Consider the following 22,868-nt stretch of genomic DNA (forward strand, 5'->3'; position numbering starts at 1 on the left):
ACAAAACCAGAAACGGTTCCTGAAAACACCCAGTTCTGTGGAAGCCCCGTGCCTTCAGAACCGCTCTGTACATCTCTTCGCTGAGTGCTCCAACCCAATAAGCTTGGACGAGCCTGACACTGTGCTAGGACCTTGCAGGAATCTAAGAGGGCTAAAACTTGGGTTTTGCTGCTGCTCGCCCCACCCTACGCGGGATTGCAGGCAGGCAGGGGACAGGATGGCGGTTCAAGTCCCAAGTCCGTGTTCGTTTAGTCTGCGAACACTTTGAGTCCCACACACGTGCCAGGAACTCGCGCGGGGAGGAGAACGGAAGGTCAGTCTTCAGTGGAAAAACAGAGCCTGCGACGCCGCGGATGCCCCCCCGGGCCTAGTTTCCCCATTCGGGGAGCGTTCGCCCCGCCCCCGAGGCCGCCTCGGAAAGGCGGCTCCGGCTGCAGGAACCGGCCCCGGGCCTGCTCTCCCCGGTTTCCGCCGCCTGGGCCGAGTCCTCGCGCCACCGGAAGCTCCCGCCGGGCCGCTGGGAAGCGGCGGCGGCGCCAAGGTTGGTTGCACTGCACCCCGCCCCCACCCGCCCCGGGACTGCGCGGGCTCCCGGCCGCCGCCCCAGCGCTCCCCGCCCGGGACAGCCCGGCTCCAGCTCTCTGGGGCGGGGGCGGGGGCTGCCCAAGTGCGGCCCCCCCGCGCCGCGCGCCTCCGGGACCTGGAATCCCGGCTGCAAAGCCCTGCCCCGGACTCGCTGCCCCCGCCCTTCCTGCGGACGCCCGGGGCAGCCCTGCGGGGGCTCATCCTTGAATAGTCGCGGGCGCCGCTCTGCTCCCATCAGTGCGCACGCATCCGGAGATGTGGCGGTGGCGAGACGGCCGTCACCAGCCCGCGCGGGGCGCACGAACGGGGCTGGGGGACACGGACAGGTCATCCGGCATTACTGAGCCGGGCGGGGGGTGATTGTAATCCGGCTGCGGGACGCGGTGGGATCACAAAGCTGGGAGCCCAACCTTATCCTGGGGCGGCCCACCGGGACTCCCAGGGAAAGTGGGGTCTGGTCCAGCTGCGCCCCGAAGTACAAGTGGAAGGCTGGGGAGACGCGGGTGTAACAGTGCAGAGACTCCGCGTCTTCGAGGCCCGCGGCGGGGGGAGGCGCGGAGATGGGGCTGATGGCGGTTCAGAGTGGAAGAGAAGGGGGTCAAGGAGACATAAGGAGGAGCAGCCACAGAAGTGGGGGCGGGGGGGAGCACGGAACGGGTGCAGGAGGCCACAGCAAGGAAGGGAACTGGAAAGGAGGCGCCAAGAGGCGTGTCAGGTGCTGGCCACAGGGCTGGTTGGATTGAAACTGGGACAAGCCCCGGACATTTGGCACCCTCGACCTTGAGAACCTTGGGGAGATGGTTCCATGGAGATTGGAGTGAGGAAGCGGAGCGTCCGTGTAGACAGTATTTTCTAGGAGTTATGTTAAAGTGAGAAGGTGTAGATGTTGGAGAGGAATGTGGAATGAGGGTAAAGGGCGTTTTAAAGCACCATGTGTGGTTAGAACACAGGCTCAGGGCTCCTGAGTCCCCACTCACTATCGGGGAGTCCTTGGGCATGTCACTGAACCTCTTGGTGCCTCAGTTCCCTTTTCCGTAAAACGGGGATGAAGATGACAATACCTGCCTCATAGGGTTCACGTGAAGCTTAGATGAGATGGTGCCTGTAAAAGCACTTAACACGGCACTAAAAGCACCTGTTACTTTTCACTTGTAATTATTAGAGCAGCTTGCGATATTTTGCTGCTGATAGGAAGGAGCTGGGAGGCATTGAAGACAGAGGGGAGAGAAAAGGGAGCAGAGAGAAAGGGACCGAAGAACTTGGATGGAGAGAGAAATCTTGGGTTCCTGTGCCAAACCAAGGGAAGGAGGGAGCAGGTGGGGACGCAGGGAAGTTTGCAGGTTTGGGGTATGTGGTTAAGTGAGTGGCTTTCTGATAGTCTTTCTCCGAAGTAGGCCTCAAGGTCGTTTGCTGAGAGGGCCAGGTCAGGGCTGGCCCAGGTGAGGGTGGAGGTCCTGATTTCCACTGCAGCAGTAGGGTAGGGTGCCATGCCCTCTTTGCCAGCGACCCCAGGCAGACTCGGCATCGCTCCCGGGAAAGTGGACAGTTGAATTTACTAGGGTCAGAGGACAACGTCAGACCTGCCTTGCCCACTTGTGAGGCTCATCTAAAGTTGATGGATGTGAAAACACTATATAAGCATAACTTACCATTTTAGTCTTTCTTCGTGACCTTGAGGAGCTGGAAGGGCTGTGGCCATCATCAATATCAAAGTTTTTCGGGCACTTCACTTGGGCCGTGCACCATGCCATGCTTTCACCCATGATCTCATTTAGTGATTACAAGTCAGGTGAAGTAGGTATTAATATTAACCCCATTTTGCAGATGCAGAAACTGAGGTGCAGAGAAGTTACTGACCTTGTCCCAGGACCCACAGCTAGTAAGTGATGGACTCAGGGTCCCAACTCAGATCTGTCAGACCTCGAAGCCTGTGATTTGAAACTACTATGAAAGTTTGCAAAACCCCTAGTAGCAACCCAGCAGAATAGAAAGATGTGGAGGGATCATCTTTTCCATTTGGTAGGTGAGAAAACAAAGGCTAGAAGCTCTGACCTCCATCCTGGGCTCTGTAGGCTCCACCAAGCTGCCTTGTTTTTGCCTCTCTTGAATGGGAGGAAGAACACAGAGCTTAGAGTCCCACAGACCTGGTGGTCATCGTGCTGTACCACCAGGTGCTGTGTGACTTTGGACCAGGCACCTTGCTCCTCTGTGCCTCCCCATGCCTGCGGAATTCCTAACAGGTTGCTCTAAGGAATAGGAAGGAAAATGTTGCCTGGGGCATGGTAGATGTGCCAGGAGCCATGCTTCCCACACAACCATGGATCTGCGTCCCACTTGGCTGCTGAGACCAACTCCTCGTGACCTTGTATTTATTTAGACCTTTGTTCTCCTCAGGGCCAGGAAGTGGTGGCGCCTGATCCGAGTCTGTGGCCACCTATGACTTCCTGAGTGGGGCCGTGGAGGTAGGGCCCTGAGCAGTCCATGGTCCTGAGGCCTCGGACTTCAGAGGGGAGGGCCAGGTGTCACACATACTGATGAAGAACGCCACGGGCAGGGCTGGGCCATCAGAAGCCTTCCTGCTGGCCTTGGCCATGTGGTCCCAGAATTTTAGACCCCAGAGAAGTCTTGGAGATAATCCTGTTGCAATTCCTTTTTTTTTTTTTTTTTTTTTAATAAACAGATGGGGTAACTGAGACCCGCTGTGCAAAAGTGACTTTTACCTAAGATACTCTGGACAGGGCAGAGCTAATATGCACGGAACTTGCATTTTTGGACCTGACTCCAGAACCCTGGGGATTTCCACCGGGGCAGTGAACACCCACACCGAGTATCCTAGGCTGCTCGGAGGTTCCAGGGAACATAGACAAGTCACCGACTGGGGCTCTCTCTGCTCCTGTCCCCTGGGGAGGAAGTGGGGGAAGCCAGTGGCAGCCTGAGGTCCTCCGACTGGGGAAACTCTAACTGTGGTTCCTGAAAGTCCGTGACACGGTTCTTTTTTCTCTCTGACTTGCTTTCCCCTCCCTCTTGCTCAAAAGAATGACTGGACACTCCTAGAGCCTGCAGTCACCATCCAGGGGATTTTTTTCACCACAAAGGGTAATTCCTGTCTCATCCCTGCTGTGACTCAGCTGTGACGTTGAACCGCACAAGCCAGCGAGAAGATAAAATCATCAGACTCCTGCACATCAGAGAGGGGGGCCCGGCCAGCGCTCACCTCTTCTCCCAGCACAGACTCCACGGAGCTGGTCCCCTCCCCAGAGGAGCTTGAACAGGGGCCCCCCACCAGCCAGCCTGGGACCCTGAGATGGCCTCTGGCTCGGCCAGCAGCCGCCACCCGGCCCCCGATGAGAACGAGTTCCCCTTTGGGTGCCCCCCCACCGTCTGCCAGGACCCACCAGAGCCCAGGCCCCTCTGCTGCGCCGTCTGTCTCTCTGAGAACGTGAGGTGAGGGGTCGGAGGAGAAGAGGCGGGTGGGAAGGAGGTGCCAGGGAGGGACCCCTCACGGGAGGCGGGGGTGAGAGGAGCTGTGGTTTTGGGCAGGTGACTTCACCTCTCTGGCCTCAGCTTCCACACCTGTTCCTCAAGGGTCCCGGACACTGCCCCGTCTGACTGTTGGTGGGAGGAGAAGTAGCCACAGAAAGACGTCAGCTCCCTTAGCAGGAGGCCATCCGGGGTCAGGGGGAGAGCCTCTGGGTCCAGCTGGGCTACTTACTGTGTGGCCTGTGCAAATTGTTTGATGTCTCAGCCTCCTTGTCTGTAAAATGCCTGTAAAGTGATTTTCTACCTCCCAGGATTGTTACAAGGCCCAGTCAATAACATTCCAAAAAATCCTTGTAATAATGAATATAAACTCCCTGGTAAATGACAAACTGCTGTACAAATATATCTTCTTCCACAATATCACCTATCACCTCAGACTGTTTGCTGGGAATGCTTTTAAAGGGGACTAGATATTTTTTGTATTCATATATTATACATTTATGGATGTATATATAAAATATGTATATATTTGCATATAAATATATACAATGCACACATTTTGCATGTGTATAAAATATACGTATATAATTTACATTGTATATTATATATTAAAATATGTGTATATTTATATGTAAAATATAAATAACTCAGAGAGGTGTGACATCAATATGATCGTCAGTATCCCACCTTAAGCAACTATTATGTACCAACTGTGTGCCAAGCACTCTTTCCTTGTGTCTTCAGAAGCTCCTTGGAAAGGTGGATACTATTATTACCCTATTTTACAAATGAGGACAGTGAGGCCTAATGGACAGATGAGGTCAGTTTGCCGCAGGTCAGTTTCCTGGCAGATGTGTTCTTAAACTGCCGTGCACCCCCAGCAAGACTTTTGTTTGGGACTTTACAGTTTAAGAAGGTGGGAAACTTCTCAGGCAAGCTTGAGGAGTTCCAATGCTTTCACAAAGGAGGAGGCCGAGAGAAGGCGGAGAGAGGTGGTGGTGAGAAGGGCAGGTGGGGGGAGGAGCAAAGCTCGACTGGTTTCACCATCCTGACTTCATCTCAGGCTTTTGCAATGGGTCTCTTGGCTTCCTTCGCTGTCCTTCCAAAACCTGGCAGAGGCGGGAGAGGGATCCAGGCCTGAGGCCTGAAGAGCTCTGCCCAGCTCTGCGCCTGCCTCCCTCGACCTTGGTGGATCCATACGTCCTCTGAGGCCTCATTCTCCTTCCTGTAAAATGGGCCTGACCCGTGGCTCTCACTGAGGACCGGATCGCTTGGGAGCTTTGTTAAAGCACATAGGACCATGTGTCACCCCATTCAGAGTCCGGCACCCACTCCTGGTTAAGAACCTCAGGCTAGGTGTTCTCGGAGGCCCCTTCTTATTCTGAGAGGCCATGGTCATCTGTAATTACTAAAAATAAGAGACCAAAATAAAATAGAGGAAGCTGAGAAGAACTAATATAGCTGCACATCCACAATCCTTTATCTGAACCCATGGGGTCAGATGTAGTTTGGAATGGAGAAGTTTTTCAGATTTTAGAAAAGCAAGTCAGTGCATTACTGTGTAATTCTTCCAGCGGGAATTGGGGATGCACCTTATAATCAAGCAATGAATATTTCTGCAAACATAAATATTCACACTAAGTGGGATAAGTAGGGGCTTGAATAGCCTCTAGTCACTTCAGATCAGGTTTGGCTGCCAGAGAAGCTCACTGCAAACTACAGGAAAACATTGGTTGGGGAATGGTGGGTCTGGGATTGTGGAGCTGCACGCTCATTGGTATCAGCTGCCACGCTGGGCAAGGGCTAGGCATTTGGAGCTCTGGGGACGGTGGTTGGTGCCATGGAGTCGTGAATGCCTCACTCAGTGGCATTTGTTCATGTGTCCCCAGGAATGGTGAGGATCAGATCTGTCCCAAATGCAAAGGGGATGACACACCATCTGAAAGGCCAGGAAGCCTTCTGTCTCAGGAGCAGGTAAGTTGGCACTGCCAGGAAAGACTGTCTGTCAGTTGTCTCCGTTGGCAGGGGAAGAGGCCAAGTAGGTATCTGCCCACCTAGTCCCTGCCAGGTGGCTCCTTCCTTGTCTGAGTCTAGACTGAATTCATTTTGTCAGCAGTGAGGAGACTGACATTTGCGGTGGGGAAGCAACTTGCCCCAAGCCACCTGGCCGACCCGTGACAGACTCAGGGTGAGAACAGCATCTAGACAGGGGTCAACACACCACAGCCTGCAGGCCCAACTCAGCCTGCCGCCTGTTTGTACGGCTTACGAGCAAAGAATGGTTTTTACACTTAAAAGGTTTCTAAAAATTGAAAGGAGAATGAGATTTTGTGACACATGAAAATTATAAGGAATTCAAACTTCCAGGTCCCTACATAAAGTTATATTGGTTCACAGCCACAACTCACTCATGTATATATGCCTTGCATGTGGCTGCTTTTTTATTTTTAATATTTATTTATGTATTTATATTTATTTGGTTGTGCCGGGTCTTAGTTGCAGCAGGCAGGCTCCTGAGTTGTGGCTTGCGAACTCTTAGTTGCAGCATGCATGTGGGATCTAGTTTCCTGACCAGGAATCGAACCTGGGCCCGCTGCATTGGGAGCGTGGAGTTTTATCCACTGTGCTACCAAGGAAGTCCCTGTAGCTGCTTATGTCCTGAAACAGCAGAGGTGAATAGTTGCAACAGAGGCCTCACAGCCCAAAATATTCACTATCTGGCTCTTGACAGGAAAAGTTTGCCAACTCTTGACCTAGACAGTTCTTTCTGGCCCTGTTTGCCCTCAGACAGGGACAGGCCATCCTCATCTCACTTCTCCGGCTCTGCCAAACCGTGCTTCCAGGAATAAGATACAACTTTGGTAGTGTGAGGGGCCAAAGAGATACCCTCAGGCATCACTTTAGAACCCCAGCCCTTCTGAGCTGGAGAAGGACCCTCGTAGGTAATCCGTCCAGCCCAGAGGTTCCCACATGTTGACCAGCACTGGTCCATTCCCACCAGTTCATGACAAAAATGATTAAAAAAAAAAAAATAAGGAAATTGTTATGAGTTTTTCTTATAAAAGTAAATTCTTTCCATTTATAGAGTCAACCTTTACTCTGAGATGATGCCCTTCCTATTCATGTCTTTGTATAAAGGAAATGATCATGATAGGTGATAGAATTCGGGGGTAAAGCCTTTATTTAGTAAAATTTTAAAATGACAATCTTTAATCTCCTAATTTAAAAAGCAAACAAACTGGTATTGGTCTGTGAATCCAAAGCTTTAAGAATCCCTGCTGTAAATCTAACCCCCTCTTACACATGGGCCCTGACACCCACAGGGGCATCTCATTGCAAAGCTCCCTCATGACCAGGGTCTCGCCAACTTGGCCACCAGCACTGTCCACACTGTGAGGCACTGGCTCCTTTCAACCAAAGCTCCACCCTTGCCCGAACCATGGCCCAGGGGTCAGGAGACTGGTGTCTGACGATGGCTTTATAATTCAGTGCATGGCTGAGATGACTCCCCTGTCTCCACCTGTAAAGTGAAGATGCTAGGTTGACTGTGCAGGGTCTTTCCAGCATCTGCAATGTCCCGTTGCCAGTCAGTGGCTGGCAGGGCAGCTCTCCCTCCCGCTGTGGAACCAGAGGCAGGCAGGTCTCCACGCCTCCTTACCCCTTCTCCGCTCTGGTCCCTCTCCTGCAGAGAGTTGGAGGAATTTCCTGTCCCACCAGAGCTGGTTTTGAGGGCTTTCCTGTCTTCCTGTCAGCAACCCTCTCCCCCCGCAGGTCCTCAAGGGAATAATAGTAAGGCTCTCGTGCATTTCCCCAGAACTTTGTACTCTACAATGTGGTTAAGAGCTAATAGGATTAACACCCATGGAATAACTTTCCAAGCCTCCCTGTTTGAGATCTTTGTACTCCACCCTCGAAAGAGAGGACATGGGCTAGATGCTTTCTAAGGCACCTGCCTGCCCGAAGGCATCAGGGCTGTTGTTTTGACGTGGTTTATTCTTGCCTCTTAACAAAATGAATACAGATTCATTGTACAAATCTTAGATAACATAAAGATGAGATATTTTAATATCTCTCAACCCAGTAGTCTTAATTTTTCATCTTTGTTAATGTGAAATCAGATGAAAGTAGAAGCGTTCTGATTAAAGGGGAGCCTGGAGCCCTGTCCTTTCGGTTACCCCACTTCCTTCTCCTGTCCCAGCCCCTCAGAGACACTGGGGATTCCTAGGGCCCTGCAGAGCACAGTTTGAAACTTGCTGCCTTAAACCAAATGAAGTGACTCTAATCATGGAATTACAGGCACTGAAACAAGCTACAGAGTGGGAGGAGGGTACACCCCCCAGTGGAAAGCTGGGGGGTGGGGTGAGCCAGTGGTCTGACACCTGCACAAAGCCACAAGTGGAAAGACCAGGGACTCCTTCAGCTTCTGACCCAATGGGAACTTTGGGGGGACTTTTGACCAAAGGAAAGCAGCTGATTATAAATCAACACTTTGTATACGTGGTGATTCTGCAGTTTGTGCATCTGGGGAAACCTGGGAAGTGAAGGTGGGGTGGACAGGCCGGGCCGGAGACCAGCTGAGCTAAGCCCCAAGGTGCCCATTCTTGCAACACTTTCCATGCCATCTGCTTATCAGTTTGTCCTCCTCCTCTGACTTCATTAGATTAATGTCTCTCTAAGAAGTGCTCAAAGCCCGAGACCGATTAGCTCATGTTAAGAAGCAGATATTAAAGGATAACTGTTGACCTGGTTAGAGACTTGGTTCTTGCCTAGAATGACCTTCCTACAGAAGTGACAATGAAGTAGGGGACGACCCGGTGGCTGGGAAATAGCAGTCAATTCTGTCTGCCTGAGACCCTGTGAATGGGATTGTTTCTCTCACTCTCTTGCCTCTGAGGTCACTCAGGAAGGTCAAAAGCAAGCTGGCATCTGCTGCCAGTGGCTTACAAGAGTGCCTTAAATTATTCTAGAATCAGAAAATGATAGGAGGTCAAGCTGTCTAGTCCAATTTCCGTTCTGTACTGGATTCCTGCCAAGTGGCTTTGTGTCCTTCCAGTGATGGGGAGCTCATTACTGCATGAAACCACCACTTCCACCATGGGGAACTAACTGTTGTACCATTTTCCTCTTTGTTGGTACTGAGCTGAAGTCTGTCTCCCTTGGGGCCACAAAAAGTAAGTCAGTCAGCCTCCTGTCCCCTGAGGCGGTCCTGAGTCTGTGGAAGGACGCTGACCACGTCCATCTTGAGTCTGTCCTCAGCCTCTGTGCATATCTGTGTCCTTTGAAATGCAATGCCTGGAAATGAACCCCCTTACACTTCTGAGCTTGACAATTGCATCTGTAACCTTATCGATCCCGTGACATCCTGTGTCATGCGCAGTGGTGATACCCCTATTTCACCAGTGGGTAATATATTGAGGTTCAGTGAAGAGGTGTGCCTGCACCAGTCATACAGCAAAGGGGGGGCAGAGCCAGGCTCCCACTCCTGCCCCTTAGGCTGCTGACATCTTCTCTCTGCTGCCTCCAGATGGTGGATCACCCCCAAATGTTTTACACAGGTTTAAATACACAGTCCGCCTTAAGTGCTGGAATCCACCAAATGCTGTGGAAACAGGAATGGGCAAGACTACTTTCAACTAGGGGAATCAGGCAGGACTTCCTGGAGGAGGTGGCAGTTGAGCCAAGCAGAGATTGCCAGAAAGGAAACTGACTGAGGTACAGAGGTGGGCAGGAACTTGCGAGCGGACCGAGTCCACCCTGTCACTGTCGAGTGCCTCTCCCTCAGCACTAGCTGAGACCCAAGCAAAAACAGCCCCTCCTGGCATCCAAGACCTTGGCCAGCCTCAGTGCCCAGCACAGCAGCGTGGGAAGTGCCTGGCACATTGCAGACCCTCCGCTCTGTGCAGTAGCTTCACGGAGGCAGCTCTCATGCTCCCGGCACCCTCTTGACGCTCACATTCTCGGAGGCCCCCAGGTCCCCAAGTGGGGGCCCTTTGATGGAGCTCTCCTGACCCCGTCACAAAGGGCCTGGGGAAGCAGGGAAGCTGGGAGCACCACACACCCCCAGACTTCTCGGACGTGGACAGAAGGACAAGTGTTCCCTCAGGGCTGGGATTTTGTTTTCTCTGTTTCCTCCTCAGAGGAAATTCCACTGCGAATTTTATTTTTAGCAGTTTGCAAGCAATGAGACCGCTCACACAGGGTCCTCCTGTGGCACCAGACAGGCACAGGCTTGGCTCAGGACAGATGCCCCGTTCCTCCTCTGCGACCCCAGCCCCTTCCCTCTCCAGTCCCCTCGGTCCCTGGACTTCAGATGAGGCTACCCTTTAGTCAAGGTGAGGACTCCTGGTGGGGAGGAAGGACGCTGGCCGTAGATTCCAGGCCCCTGGCCTCTGCCACAGCCTTGCCCCAAACTTGCATCCTGCAAGTCACCGGCCATCTCAGCTTCAGCTTCCTCACCTACACGAGAGGCAGAACCTCCAGTGGGAAAATAGGGTTTTACAGAATTAGTTATTAAGAGTTTGAGATGTGAGGATTAAATGAGACGCGTGTATGTGACAGCCATTAGCAAAAGGAAAAAGATGTCCCAAGGGCAGTGCTTAATCCACAGGAATAATTTTGCTAATAATAGTACTTCTACTAATCATGGGTGACATTTACTGAGCACCACGTCAGGCAGAATGATGCTCCCCAAAGATGTCCACGTGTTAGTCCCTGGAACCTGTGAATATGTTACCTTACATGGCTCTATTAGTCTGCTCGGGCTGCCGTAACTAAGTACCACAGACTGGGTGGTGCGAACAACAGAAATCTGTTTTCTCACAGTTCTGGAGGCAAGAAGTTCTAGACAGAGTTGGTTTCTTCTGAGGCCCCTCTCCTTGGCTTGTGGATACGCTCTTCTCCCAGCATCTTCCCATCATCTTCCCTCTGGATGTCTGTGTCCTAATTTTCTCTTCTTATAAGGACACCAGTCATATTGGAGTAGGGCTCACCCTAATGACCTCCTTTTAACTTAATTACCTCTTTTAAAGACTCTGTCTCCAAATACAGTCATGTTCATGGGAGCTAGGACTTCCCTATATGAATTCAGGGTGGGGAGACACTACTCAGCCCATAACAATGGCAAAAGGGACTTTGCAGATGTGATTAAATTAAGGATTTTGTGATGGAGAGATGACCCTGGCTTATTTGGTGAGCCTATTGTTATCACAAGGGCCCCCAAAAGAGGGAGACAAGAGAATCAGAATCAGAGCGAGATTGGAAGATGCTCTGCTGCTAGCTTTTAATATGGAGGGAGGGACCCTGAGCCAAGGAATGCGGGTGGCTTTCAGAAGCTGGAAAAACAAGAAAACAGGTGCTCACCTTGGACCTCCAGAAGGGGCACAATCCTGCTCAACTTTTAGGACTTCTGATCTCCAGGTCTGTAAGATAATATTGGGCTGGCCAAAAAGTTCGTTCGGGTTTTCCCATGACATGAAAAACCAGAACGAACTTTTTGGCCAACCCAAAAAATGTGGGTTGGCTTTTTGTTGTTGTTTGTTTGTTTATTTATTTGGTTGTGGCAGGTCTTAGTTGCGGCTCGCTGGCTCCTTAGTTGCAGCACGTGGGTGGGCTCCTTAGTTGCGGCATGCATGTGGGATCTAGTTCCCTGGCCAGGGATCGAACCCAGGCTCCCCGCATTGGGAGTGTGGAGTCTTAACCCCTGTGCCACCAGGGAAGTCTCAATGGGGGTTGTTTTAAGCCAATAAGTTTGTGGTATTTTGTTATAGCACAGTAGGTCACTCATGTCAGAATTTACTTATATTATGGCATTTAATCCTCACCATAACTCTATAGGGGGAGTTCTGTTATTATACTCATTTTGAAGACTGGGAAACTGAGACATGGAGAGGTTAATAACTCTCCCAGGGCCACATAGATAGTGTGTGAAGTGACAGAGATGCGCTTTGCACCCTGACAGGCTGGCTCCAGAGCCCACCCCCTTAACCCTGGAAAGCACCCCAAGGAATGAGAGACTGAGTGACTGATGGTGGGACTCTGGGCAGCCTGGCTGGCCACCAGCGGCCTCTCAAGTTACCCCCTGCCCCTCCTCTGCCAGACATGAGAGGCTGGTCCCAGCCCACTCCCATTGTACATGGCAATAAGGATGCCCGCTCCACCCATGTAGCACTTGCCAGCCTGCATGGGCTTTCATTGCACAGACACACCACAGGACTCAGATGCCAAAGGAACATGTGCCTCTCCACCTGTGGGCGATTCTGGACTCCCACCGTTAGTTCTATCACTTTCACGTTTTTACCTCCCTCTGACTCTCACTTCAAGCATATACCCTTAGAACGGCAGAGGATTCGAATCATGGGCTCGTAGGGAGTTTCAGGGCCTGAGAGATGACCCCTTGTGCATTCGCCAGGTTCCTCACTGGCCTCAGGCCCTCCATCCTTCCCTCATGTCGGGAACTACCTTCTGGGAGAGGCTGCATCACAGGGCACTTTCCAAAGCCATTGCAGTCTCCCTGACAAGGCTACCCACCCCTCCCCAGTAAAACATCTGTTTTCTATTCTTTGTTGGGAGCAACTTGTGCTTGAAGCCCGGGGCAATGGGGCAAAGTGGGGGGTGGCCTTTTGCTGGGCTGTGCTCTGTGTCCCAAACCAACTGTACTCATTAAGCCCACAGCTCTCACTTATTTTACTATTAGAAAATAATAACTAGTGTGGCTTTGTATTTGCTCAGCCCAAAAGACCTCTGTCCTCCCCTCCTTTCATCCAAATCTCCCTTCACATCACCCCATGAGGTTATTCTTAAAAACAACAACAAAGCTCTTGGAAAATCAAGATATTATTTACATGTAATAAAATTCACTCATTTTAAGTGTACAGATTGATGAATGCCGGGAAATGTATACAATCGTGTGACCTGCAGTCAGGAGGGTGAATGTTTCTGCACCAGAAAAAGCTTCCTTGTGCCCTTGTTCAGTCAGTCTCCCCCAGCTGCAGCCCAGGAAGCCACTGGTCTATTTTCTGTCACTATAGTTTTGCCTTTTCTAGAATCTTGTAAGAATAGAATCCTCGTATGTAGTCTTTGGTGTTTGACTCTTTCAGTTAGCATGTTTTGAGGTCCCTCCATATTATCGCACATATTAGTAATTCAGTCCATCTGACTGCTGAGTAGTGTCCTGGAGTACGGATATACCACACTTTGTTCATCCATCCACCAGTTGATGGATACTTGGATTGCTGCCAGCGTGGGCCTCTTATGAGTAAAGCTGCCGTGAACATTTACATGTACCCGGACATATTTTCACTTTCTCTTGGGTAAATTCCTAGGAGTGGAATGTGTGGGTTGTCTGATAACTTGATAAAGCACGGTCTTATGTATGTATGATTTAACTTTATGAGATACTTCCATAGATTTTCCCAAAGTAGTTGTACCATTTTGCATTCCCACCAGCAACCTATGAGTGTTTCAGTTCCTCCACGTTCTCACCAAAGCTCGATATTCTCGTTCTTTGTAAATTTTAGCCATTTAGTGAGTGGACAGTGGCATTTCGTTACAATTTGCATTTCTCTGATGACTGGTGATGTTGAACATCTTTACATAGGCTTGTCATTTGTGTATCTTATTTTGTGAAGTATCTGTTCAGTATTTTACCCATTTTGTATTAGGTTGTTTGTCTTATTGAATTGTAAGAGTTCTTTATATATTCGGATATAAGCCCTTTCCAGGTCTATGTTTAGGAAAAAGTGTTCTCCCAGTCTCTCCTGGGCTTACTCTTTTTTTTTTGCGGTACGCGGGCCTCTCACTGTTGTGGCCTCTCCCGTTGCGGAGCACAGGCTTCGGACGCGCAGGCTCAGCGGCCATGGCTCACGGGCCTAGCCGCTCCGCGGCACGCGGGATCTCCCAGACCGGGGCACGAACCTGTGTCCCCTGCATCGGCAGGCGGACTCCCAACCACTGCGCTACCAGGGAAGCCCTGGACTTACTCTTGATAAGAGATAGAGACATGGGGTAGGAAGATCCCTGGAGCCGTGCTGCTTCCTAGCTGTTCCTCCTTGAGTAAATCCCTGCCCCTCTGTGAGCTTCAGTTTCTTCATCAATCAGATGGGAACAAAAAACCTACCCTGCTATCCCCAAGTGTTGTTAGGGGCCCTAGGAAGAATTATGACTATGAAAGCATTTTGTAAACTCCTCAAACTTATACATAGGTTAACAGTATTGTCAAGTTGCTTGTTAGAGGCCCTCACAGAGCCCCCAGACCAGTGGGGGCAACCAAAAAGTAAATGATGATTACAGGACTGAGTGGAACATGTCCCATCAGGAGAGGTGGCAGCGCTTCCCAGGATCACAGCAGGGGCCCTGCTCTTGTTCTGAAGGAGGGTTACAGGACGGCTGAATCAGAAGGAACAGCATGTGCCAAGTTTTGTGGCCCAGCCCAGCTCATGCCTGGTGGATGCTGGTGCTTTGCAGAGAGCCCCAGTGCCACTGGGAGCCCCATAACATCCAGTGACATGGTTCTTATTTCCAGGATCACCCCGAGGTGGCTGAGGCTGGAGTTGGGTGTCCCTTTGCAGGTGTTGGCTGCGCCTTCAAGGTAAGCATCTGAGTGTGAGAGAGGAGATCTATCTGTATACTATAGTCTCAGACCTTCCCATCAGCCCCTCCGGGATGTTCCCACAACATCAAGCTATGCCTCTGGGTGTACCTTACATGACTTTCCCAAGCAACAAAATCACTAGTAAATCATCTTCGTACTCAGGGGAGTTCTTAATGTCTCACCTGGGCATTGTAGCATCACAAAAATGACCACCGCCCACACCCCCAGAAACCCCTTTGCCTCTCTCCATGGTCCTGAATCATCACTGCGCTCAAGGGCATGGCAGAATTGTTGCTCTGGAGGCTGGGATGGACACAGCTCATCATGGGTATGTCTCATGCCAGGGTCCTTCTCCGAATCCCTCTTGCTGTACACTTCCCTTGGCCGGATGAATGGATATGACTTCCCTTGGCAACCTTTGGTGGCAGGACTCTTCACTGCTCCCTGGTCCTCCCTCCCCCTCTGTTTTCACTGATCAGCCCCACTCTCTTGGCAGGGGGGCCCAAAGTTCATGCAGGAGCATGAGGTCACCTCCCAGGCTACCCACCTGAACCTGCTGTTAGGGTTCATGAAACAGTGGAAGGCCCAGCTGGGCTCTGGCCTGGGGTCTGGACCCATGGCCCTGGAGCAGAATCTGTCAGACCTGCAGCTGCAGGGGGCTGTGGAGACAGCTGGGGACCTAGAGGTGGACTGCTACCGGGCCCCCTGCTCCGAGAGCCAGGAGGAGCTGGCCCTGCAGCACTTCATGAAGGAGAAGCTCCTGACTGAGCTGGAGGGGAAGCTGTGCGTGTTTGAGAACATTGTCGCCGTCCTCAACAAGGAGGTGGAGGCCTCCCACCTGGCCCTGGCCGCCTCCATCCACCAGAGCCGGCTGGGCCGTGAGCACATCCTGAGCTTGGAACGGAGGGTGAGCATGGGAGGCACGTTTACCCTCAAGGCAGCTCAGGGCCCCCCCACCCCACCGCCCCATCTTGTCTCCAGAGCAGAGGACCAGCCTTCCTGCTAAGCATTCTCCCTGTGCAGACCAGTCACTCCTCCTTCAAAAATATCTCTCCTGCATCCCACAGCCTTCTAGGAAGAGGACTGAGTCAGAAGTTATAGTCAAGGTCAAACTCCCCCGTCCAGTGCTTCCTTTCCTTTGCTTAAACTTCTGCAATAGACTATTCCCACCCCAAGCATCTCATTCCACAGCTGGACATTTTGCACCACTAGAAAGTTCTCCCTCATACTTAACTAAAATCAGCCTCCTGTGTCTTCCCTGCCCCTCGGGGCCCCCAAAACATCTGACTTCTAGGCCCCATGGAAGCCCTTCAGAGATGAGCATTCGGTAATAATATCCTGAGTGTTTCCTTTTTTAGGCTAAACACCCCCAGTGCCTTCACCACTTCATCAGAGCACATCGTTTCATGCTGTCCTCATATGTGCTGGCTCAGCCTCTAAAGGATTCCACACACTCAGACTGGTGGTGTCAAACCACCAGATAATCCACTTATCTGACAGTTCTTGGTTGCACCAGACTGTCCCCTCCTTTGTTCCAGAGCTTATACTTTTCTTAATGTAACCAGTCACAATGTTAATGTTGCTTTTGGGGGGGGCAGCAACATTACTTCACCATCTCATGTTGAGTTAGGCCTGGATTTTCGTTCCAGGTCCACCATTAACTTGCTGTATAGATCTGGGCAAATCACAGGACTGCAGCTTTCCCATCCGTAAAATTAGGACTTCAGTTTTCTTTAAGGACACTCACTTCCATTCCTGACTTCCCTACCTGAGTACACCCAAGAATAAATTTGTATTCTTTCAAATGTCAGTGGAGGAACCTACCAGAAGAGCCAGGCACTGGGTTTGGGTGGCGAAGTAAAGGATTTATTTATGTAACTCTTGCCCCAGTTGGAAGGTGATGGCCTCCCCGAGGGCAGTGACTGTGTCTTCAGTTCATTAACGAATTTCCTGGCTCTACTCTTACGTGCCAGACACTGTGCAAGGCATGGACACAGATAAAATGAGCGTGGGCCCAGCCGTTGATAGGGGAGACCATCTATCCTGTTGGAAAGGCAGAAAAATATATCTCAGGTGGTTGTAAAGCCTCTATAAGATCGAAGATGAAAGAGAGAAACCAGCTGAGCTAGGGCAGTGGTTAAGTGTTTTGCAGAGGAAGAACTCTGTGAGCCAGGTTCCTGACGGACGAACAGGAGTTGGCCAGTGGACAAGGAAGGGAAAGGAATCCCGGGCAGGAGGGACGGCATGTACAAAGGCAGATGCACGTGTCTGAGGGAGGCAAGGAAAGCAAATTCGGGGGCAGCTCTGTCTCTACATCCCGCTGTCCCCATCCCACCGCCAAGCTGGATTCTGGTGCCCCTGGCTGAATGGGCTTCCCCGCCCCAGGTGATGGAGCTGCAGCAGACCTTGGCCCAGAAAGACCAGGCCCTGGGCAAGCTGGAGCAGAGCTTCCGCCTCATGGAAGAGGCCTCCTACGATGGCACGTTCCTATGGAAGGTCACCAGTGTCACCAGGCGGTGCCATGAGTCAGCCTGCGGCAGGACCGTCAGCCTCTTCTCCCCAGGTAAGGCCTCCCCGGGGGCACAGACACCAGCTGGGGGAGGCGGGGGGGGTGTGTGTGTTCCGCTCTGACAGGCGGGCTGCGTCCAGTTAGGCCAGTGTCCATTCGGGCCCCTGGCCCTACCAGGCCCGCGGAGGTAGTAGGCCCCTCCCCGCTCAGCCGCGTGGATCAGGGGCTGTTTGCACCAGGCGTACCTCCCTGGACATCTGTCATGGTCTGCAACTAGGAATAAAATGATCTATGTTGTATGGATATCGGTTGTGAAAGAGAGTGCGCTGTGAACCAAAGTTTGTGTAGGTGCGAGGGAAGCCCAGGGTGACTTTCACAGGTAAATACCATGGGGCCCCGCCCTCCGAGACCCCGTGGTCTGACATAAGACAAGTGGAGAACTCTCTGTGTACCACTGTGGGGAGCACGTGGTTGAGTATTGTGTACACTGGGGCAGTTCTTAGTCGCTTCTGGGGCCCCTGGGCCTGGCACGATGTCTTGCATGAAGTAGGCAGTTACTCGGTTGTTGTTTCTCCTAATTAACTGATAGCTGTCTGTGTGACAATGTGTGTATTTGTGCTCAGACCTGTGTGCTTTTCCCCTGGCCCCACTCGCGTGCCTCTAAATAAACGGGTGGGTCGTTAAGGAGGATTTCTGCCGATGGCAGTTTTAACCACCACTCACATCTGCTCCAGCCTCGTGCCTTTCCTGGCCATCTGCTCCTCTGACACACCCAAGGTCAACAGTGCTGGGATTCAGAGGGGCATGGGAGCTTGCCCCATACCATAGAGCAGGCTGGGTCCCAAAGCCAGCCCCCCTTTCCTCAGGAACAGGGACAGCCCCTTCAGGGGGTGGCCTCGCCTCCTACACGTAAGCTTTTTTGTCCTGGCTTCTTTCCAGAGAGGGGAAAAGCAAGCAGTGTCTCTGGCTTCCTGTTCTACCAAAACACAAGGGGCACAGATGAGTCAGACTGTCAGCCTGTCCCTCCTCCACTCCTTCCCGCATACCCTCCACACCCTGTCCCTGCTCAGCCCCTCCCAGAAGGGCCCTCATGGTGACGGCTACTGGAACCCACACTTAGATGGCTCTTTCAGCTGCCCAGGGAGAGAGCCCACAGGCCCCTGTGCCTAATCACCAGGGGATGATTCATCCCGGGGGCCTTTGCCAGCGGTGGCCGGCAGCACTGTGATTCACCGCACTCTCTCCCAGCCTCCAGGAGACCCCAGCCGCCTGGCCTAGGGCAGCGGAAAGAAGTCCGTGTTGGGAGGTAGGAGGCCTGGCCCCTAATTCTGTCTCTGCCCCCAGTACACTGTGACACTGTGGCCAGCCACTTCCCCTTGCTGGGCTTGGGTTCCCAACTACAAAATGCAGGTTGGTTAAGTGTGATCCCAGGGCCAGCAGCATCTCTATCCCCTGTTAGAAAAGCCAATTTTCAGTCCTCACCCTAGCACTACTGAGTCAGAAGCTCCAGGGGCAATCTGTGATTCTGATGGCCTTTGACAGCCACCAGGCCAGATGATCTCCAAGATTTGATGCTCTATAACGGACAAGAATGCTGAGCTCCATCCCCAGATTTCATTTTTATGGTTTTTTTTTTTTTGGCTGCATTGGGCCTTTCATTGCGGTGGCTTCTCTTGTTGCGGAACATGGGCTCTAGGCACGCAGGCTTCAGTAGTTGTGGTGCGTGGGCTCAGTTGTTGTGGCTCGCGGGCTTTAGAGCGCAGGCTCAGTAGTTGTGGCGCACGGGCTTAGTTGCTCTGCGGCATGTGGGGTCTTCCCGGACCAAGGCTCAAACCCGTGTCCCCTGCATTGGCAGGCAGATTCTTAACCACCGTGCCACCAGGGAAGTCCCCATTTTGTAGTTTTGAGCCATGACCTGGGCATGCCTAACTGTCAGTCCCAGTTTCCTCATCTGCAAAGCCCAGCACTCTCCAGCTGCCTCGGCGCTGACTCTGGCTTCCTCATTTCAGCTTTCTACACTGCCAAGTACGGATACAAGTTGTGCCTGCGGCTCTACCTGAATGGGGACGGGACGGGGAAGAGGACCCACCTGTCCCTCTTCATCGTGATCATGAGAGGGGAGTATGATGCTCTGCTGCCGTGGCCTTTCAGGAACAAGGTATGGGCCTGGGGGACAGTGGGGGTGGGATGGAGGAAACCTGGGTCCTGATCCTGATTGATCCATGAACTTGCCTGTGTGACCTCGGCAGATCCTTTGCCCTCCGTGCTGTCAGTTTCCCCTCATAAAACAAGAGCCCGAGTTCACATCTAGTAGCCAAGGCTCTTTGCTGCATTCTGAGTCTAGGAGCTAAAATGTTTGGACCAGCGACTCTGGAAGACATGTAGAGATGAAGTTCATGTTGGGGGTGAATAAGGAAAACCTCTTGGAGGAGGTCCTGTGGGGCTGGCCTGAACTGACAGCATTCTCAGAAAAAGGGAAGGAGGAGGAGATGCCTCTGCACACCTTTTAGAACGGCCAAAATCCCAAACGCTGACAACACCCAATGCTGGCAGGGATGTGGTGCAGCAGGAACTCTCCCTCACTGCTGGTGGGACTGTAAAATGGCGCAGCCACTTTGGAAGATAGTTTGGCGGTTTCTTACAAAATTAAACATACTCTTATCATGTGACCCAGAAATCACACTCCTTGGTGTTTACCCAAATGCGTTGAAAACTTACGTCCACACAAAACCCCTGCAGACAGATATTTACAGTGACTTTATTCATAATCGCCAAAACTTGGAAGCAGCCAAGATGTCCTTCAGTAGGTGAACGGATAAATAAGCTCTGGTAAGTCTAGACAGTGGAATGTTATTCAGTGCTGTAAAGAAATAAGCTACCAAGCCACGAAAAGATATGGAGGAAGCTTAAAGGCACATTACTGAGTGAAAGAAGCCCATCTGAAAAAGCTAGATACTGTGTGATTCCAATTATACGACATTCTGGAAAAGGCAAAACTGTGGAGATAGTAAAAAGATCAGTGGTTGCCAGGATTTCATGGAGGGGAGGAGAGATGAATAGGTGGAACGCAGAGGATTTTTCGGGCAGTGTAAATACTCTGAATGATATTATAATGATAAGATTCACGTCCTTATACATTTGTCCAAACCCATAGAATGTACAACGCTAAGAATGAACCTTAAACTAGGGACTTTGGGTGAATATGATGCGTCAACATAGGTTCATCACCTGTAGCAAATGTACCGCTTTGGTGGGGACGTTGACAGTGTAGGAGGTCGTGTGGGGATATGTACTCGGAAATCTGTGTTTTCCATTCAATTTTGCTGTGCACCTAAAATTGCTCTGAAAAATAAAGTTTGTTAAAAATGCTTAAAAGGGCCACTGGAGGTGGGAGTGTGGCAGGGATTCCCCGCAGGTGGACGGCGGCAGCAAGGGAGTGGGGGAGGGAAGGGGAGGGTGTGGACTCCACACCTCAGCTGGGTGGAGGAAGATAAGGGCGAGCAGGTGGGGTGGAAGCGGTAGTGCCGCAGTGGTCTGGCTATGAGTCAGTAGGTCAGTGGTTCCCATATGTGCTGGGGGGATTTTCAAAATACTAATGACTGGGTCTCACTCCCGTAGATGGTGAGGCGTGAGCATCGGGAGTTTTCAGACCTTCCCAGGGAATTCTAAAGTGCAGCCAAGTTTGAGAACTGACTGCTGCAGTGGGCGATGGGCATTTCAGTGACGTGTGCCAGGGAGGAGGCTGTGTGTCACTTTGAGATCGTTGGCTTCTCGGAGGCGCACAGGGCCCCTGTACAGACCAGAAGCTGGGTTCGTGTTTCAGGGTGTTGATTGCCGTCTGCTCAGTGGAAGGCCTGTCTGCTCTCGCCTGGGAAGGTCCAGCTGTGTTTGAAGGATCAGACAGACATCTCAGTGCAGGAAGGGACATCTTGGGTTATGGAGTCCAACCTCCTTGTCCGGGCTTAGTCCCACCTTTAGCCCCCAACAGCCAACCACAACTGGCAGTGACATCTGAATTCCCCCTTCCTGTTAAGAACACCTGAGCTCTAATCGTGGGACACCCCTGAAGCCTGCTCACGGTACCAGGTGCTTCCGTTTCTGGGCTCTTCCTGTACGCCATGTGTGGTCCTTACGTGTTGCTTTGACTCCTGATCAGTGTGAGCTCAGGGTTAGAGGGGCTGCACGGGTGACAGGCACAGACCCTGTCCCTGATCTCCCACTGGCCCCTGCCCCGCAGGTCACTTTCATGCTGCTCGACCAGAACAACCGTGAGCACGCCATCGACGCCTTCCGGCCCGACCTGAACTCAGCATCCTTCCAGCGGCCCCAGAGCGAAACCAATGTGGCCAGCGGCTGCCCACTCTTCTTCCCCCTCAACAAGCTGCAGTCGCCCAAGCATGCCTACGTGAAGGACGACACCATGTTCCTCAAGTGCATCGTGGAGACAGACGCTTAGGGCAGGAGGGGCCGAGCAAGCCGCACCCGGGTCCCGAGGGAGCACCCGCTCAGATGGGGGTTCAGCAAGATGACTGAGGTCCTGCCTTTGGCGCCCAAGATCCCAAGGCACAGTGATGGGCCGGGGCTGGCATGACGTGAGCCGAGCGGACAGATTGACCGTGGCTAGCTATCAGTTTAGTGTGGCGGGACCTTGGACTGGGCCCACAAAGGCACAAGGTCCCAAAGGAGGTGCTGCAGGACTGATCCCCCTGCACTGACCGTGCAGCACTGGAGCCCCGAGAGCCACCTGGCCCTGAATGTTGAGATGGACTCCGGCCGAGATGGGGAGGGTGTGGGGACCAGGCTGGGGCGTGGATGGGGAACTGGAGGTGTGGGACCTCAGCAAAGAAGCTCCAGGGATGGGAAGACCTCTGCAGGCCGCCACGGAGAGTGAGCTTGCTCTCGTCCTGCTTGGAATCAGAACCAGGACCAGGGGGTGGAAGTGACAGGGTGCCAGTGCGAATTCAATCTGTCCCAGCCTGGACCGAGTTCCCCAGCACTGGAGGTGAACAAGCAAAACCAGGGGGCTACGCTGCGGGGAGGGCATCAGATGCGGGGAGGGGTGGTTTTGAAGACCTTCATGGTTCCTTCCAGCCCAGAGTCTCTGACTCTAGGCCTCCTGGGCCAGATGAGGCCTAGTGCCGCAGGGGGTCTGGAAACATTCAGGAGCCCGATGCCCTCCAGTTTCCTGACTCACCTTCAGTACCGCCAGGTGGGCTGAGCTGACCCGCACGGCACCTGCCACCCTGGGCCCGGCAGTCTGCTTGCCCTCCATGGAGCCACGCAGAGGCCCTGCGTCCTGCGCGTCCCCCAGCTGAGCGCCCCTCCACCTTCTCCAGGTGAAACCAGGTCCCTAGCTCCCAGAGGCAGCTGGAAGGAGCGTGGAGAAGGAGAGGGGCACAGACTCTCCACGCTGCCTGCCTGGGGGCCCCACTGTTGGCCATTTCCAGAATCCCGTGTCGCCTGTTGAACGAAGGCAACCACATCTCTAGTTGATGGATCAGGACCGCTGAGCCACCCACAGATGTTGACCTTTTATATGTATAAAACCAAAGAAAGAATTTTTTTAAAATCTGTTTTGCACTTTTCATAAAGGGTATGGTTGTGGGAGTTGGTGGTGACTTGTGAGCTCTGGGTGGCGCTGCCAGTTTTGCAGGTGGCATCCAAGGCTGGTGTGCTGGCAGGAACATGCCTCTCTGCCTCAGTCTT

At 52.3% G+C, this 22,868-nt stretch overlaps 1 protein-coding gene across 1 annotated transcript; it reads left to right on the forward strand.

The window, feature by feature from the left end:
• The first annotated feature begins 2,897 nt into the window (after positions 1 to 2,897).
• TRAF1 (TNF receptor associated factor 1) lies at positions 2,898 to 21,932 on the forward strand. Its single transcript, XM_082842108.1, has 7 exons — positions 2,898 to 4,029; positions 5,955 to 6,039; positions 14,585 to 14,650; positions 15,150 to 15,560; positions 17,039 to 17,216; positions 19,172 to 19,320; positions 21,400 to 21,932. Exons 1-7 carry the CDS (start codon positions 3,890 to 3,892, stop codon positions 21,616 to 21,618), a joined length of 1,248 nt encoding a protein of 415 aa, XP_082698234.1. The 5' UTR covers positions 2,898 to 3,889; the 3' UTR covers positions 21,619 to 21,932.
• Positions 21,933 to 22,868: the final 936 nt, after the last annotated feature.

The sequence above is a fragment of the Leucopleurus acutus genome, assembly GCF_964270905.1.
Source record: "Leucopleurus acutus genome assembly, chromosome: 7".
Taxonomy (NCBI): Eukaryota; Metazoa; Chordata; class Mammalia; order Artiodactyla; family Delphinidae; genus Leucopleurus; species Leucopleurus acutus.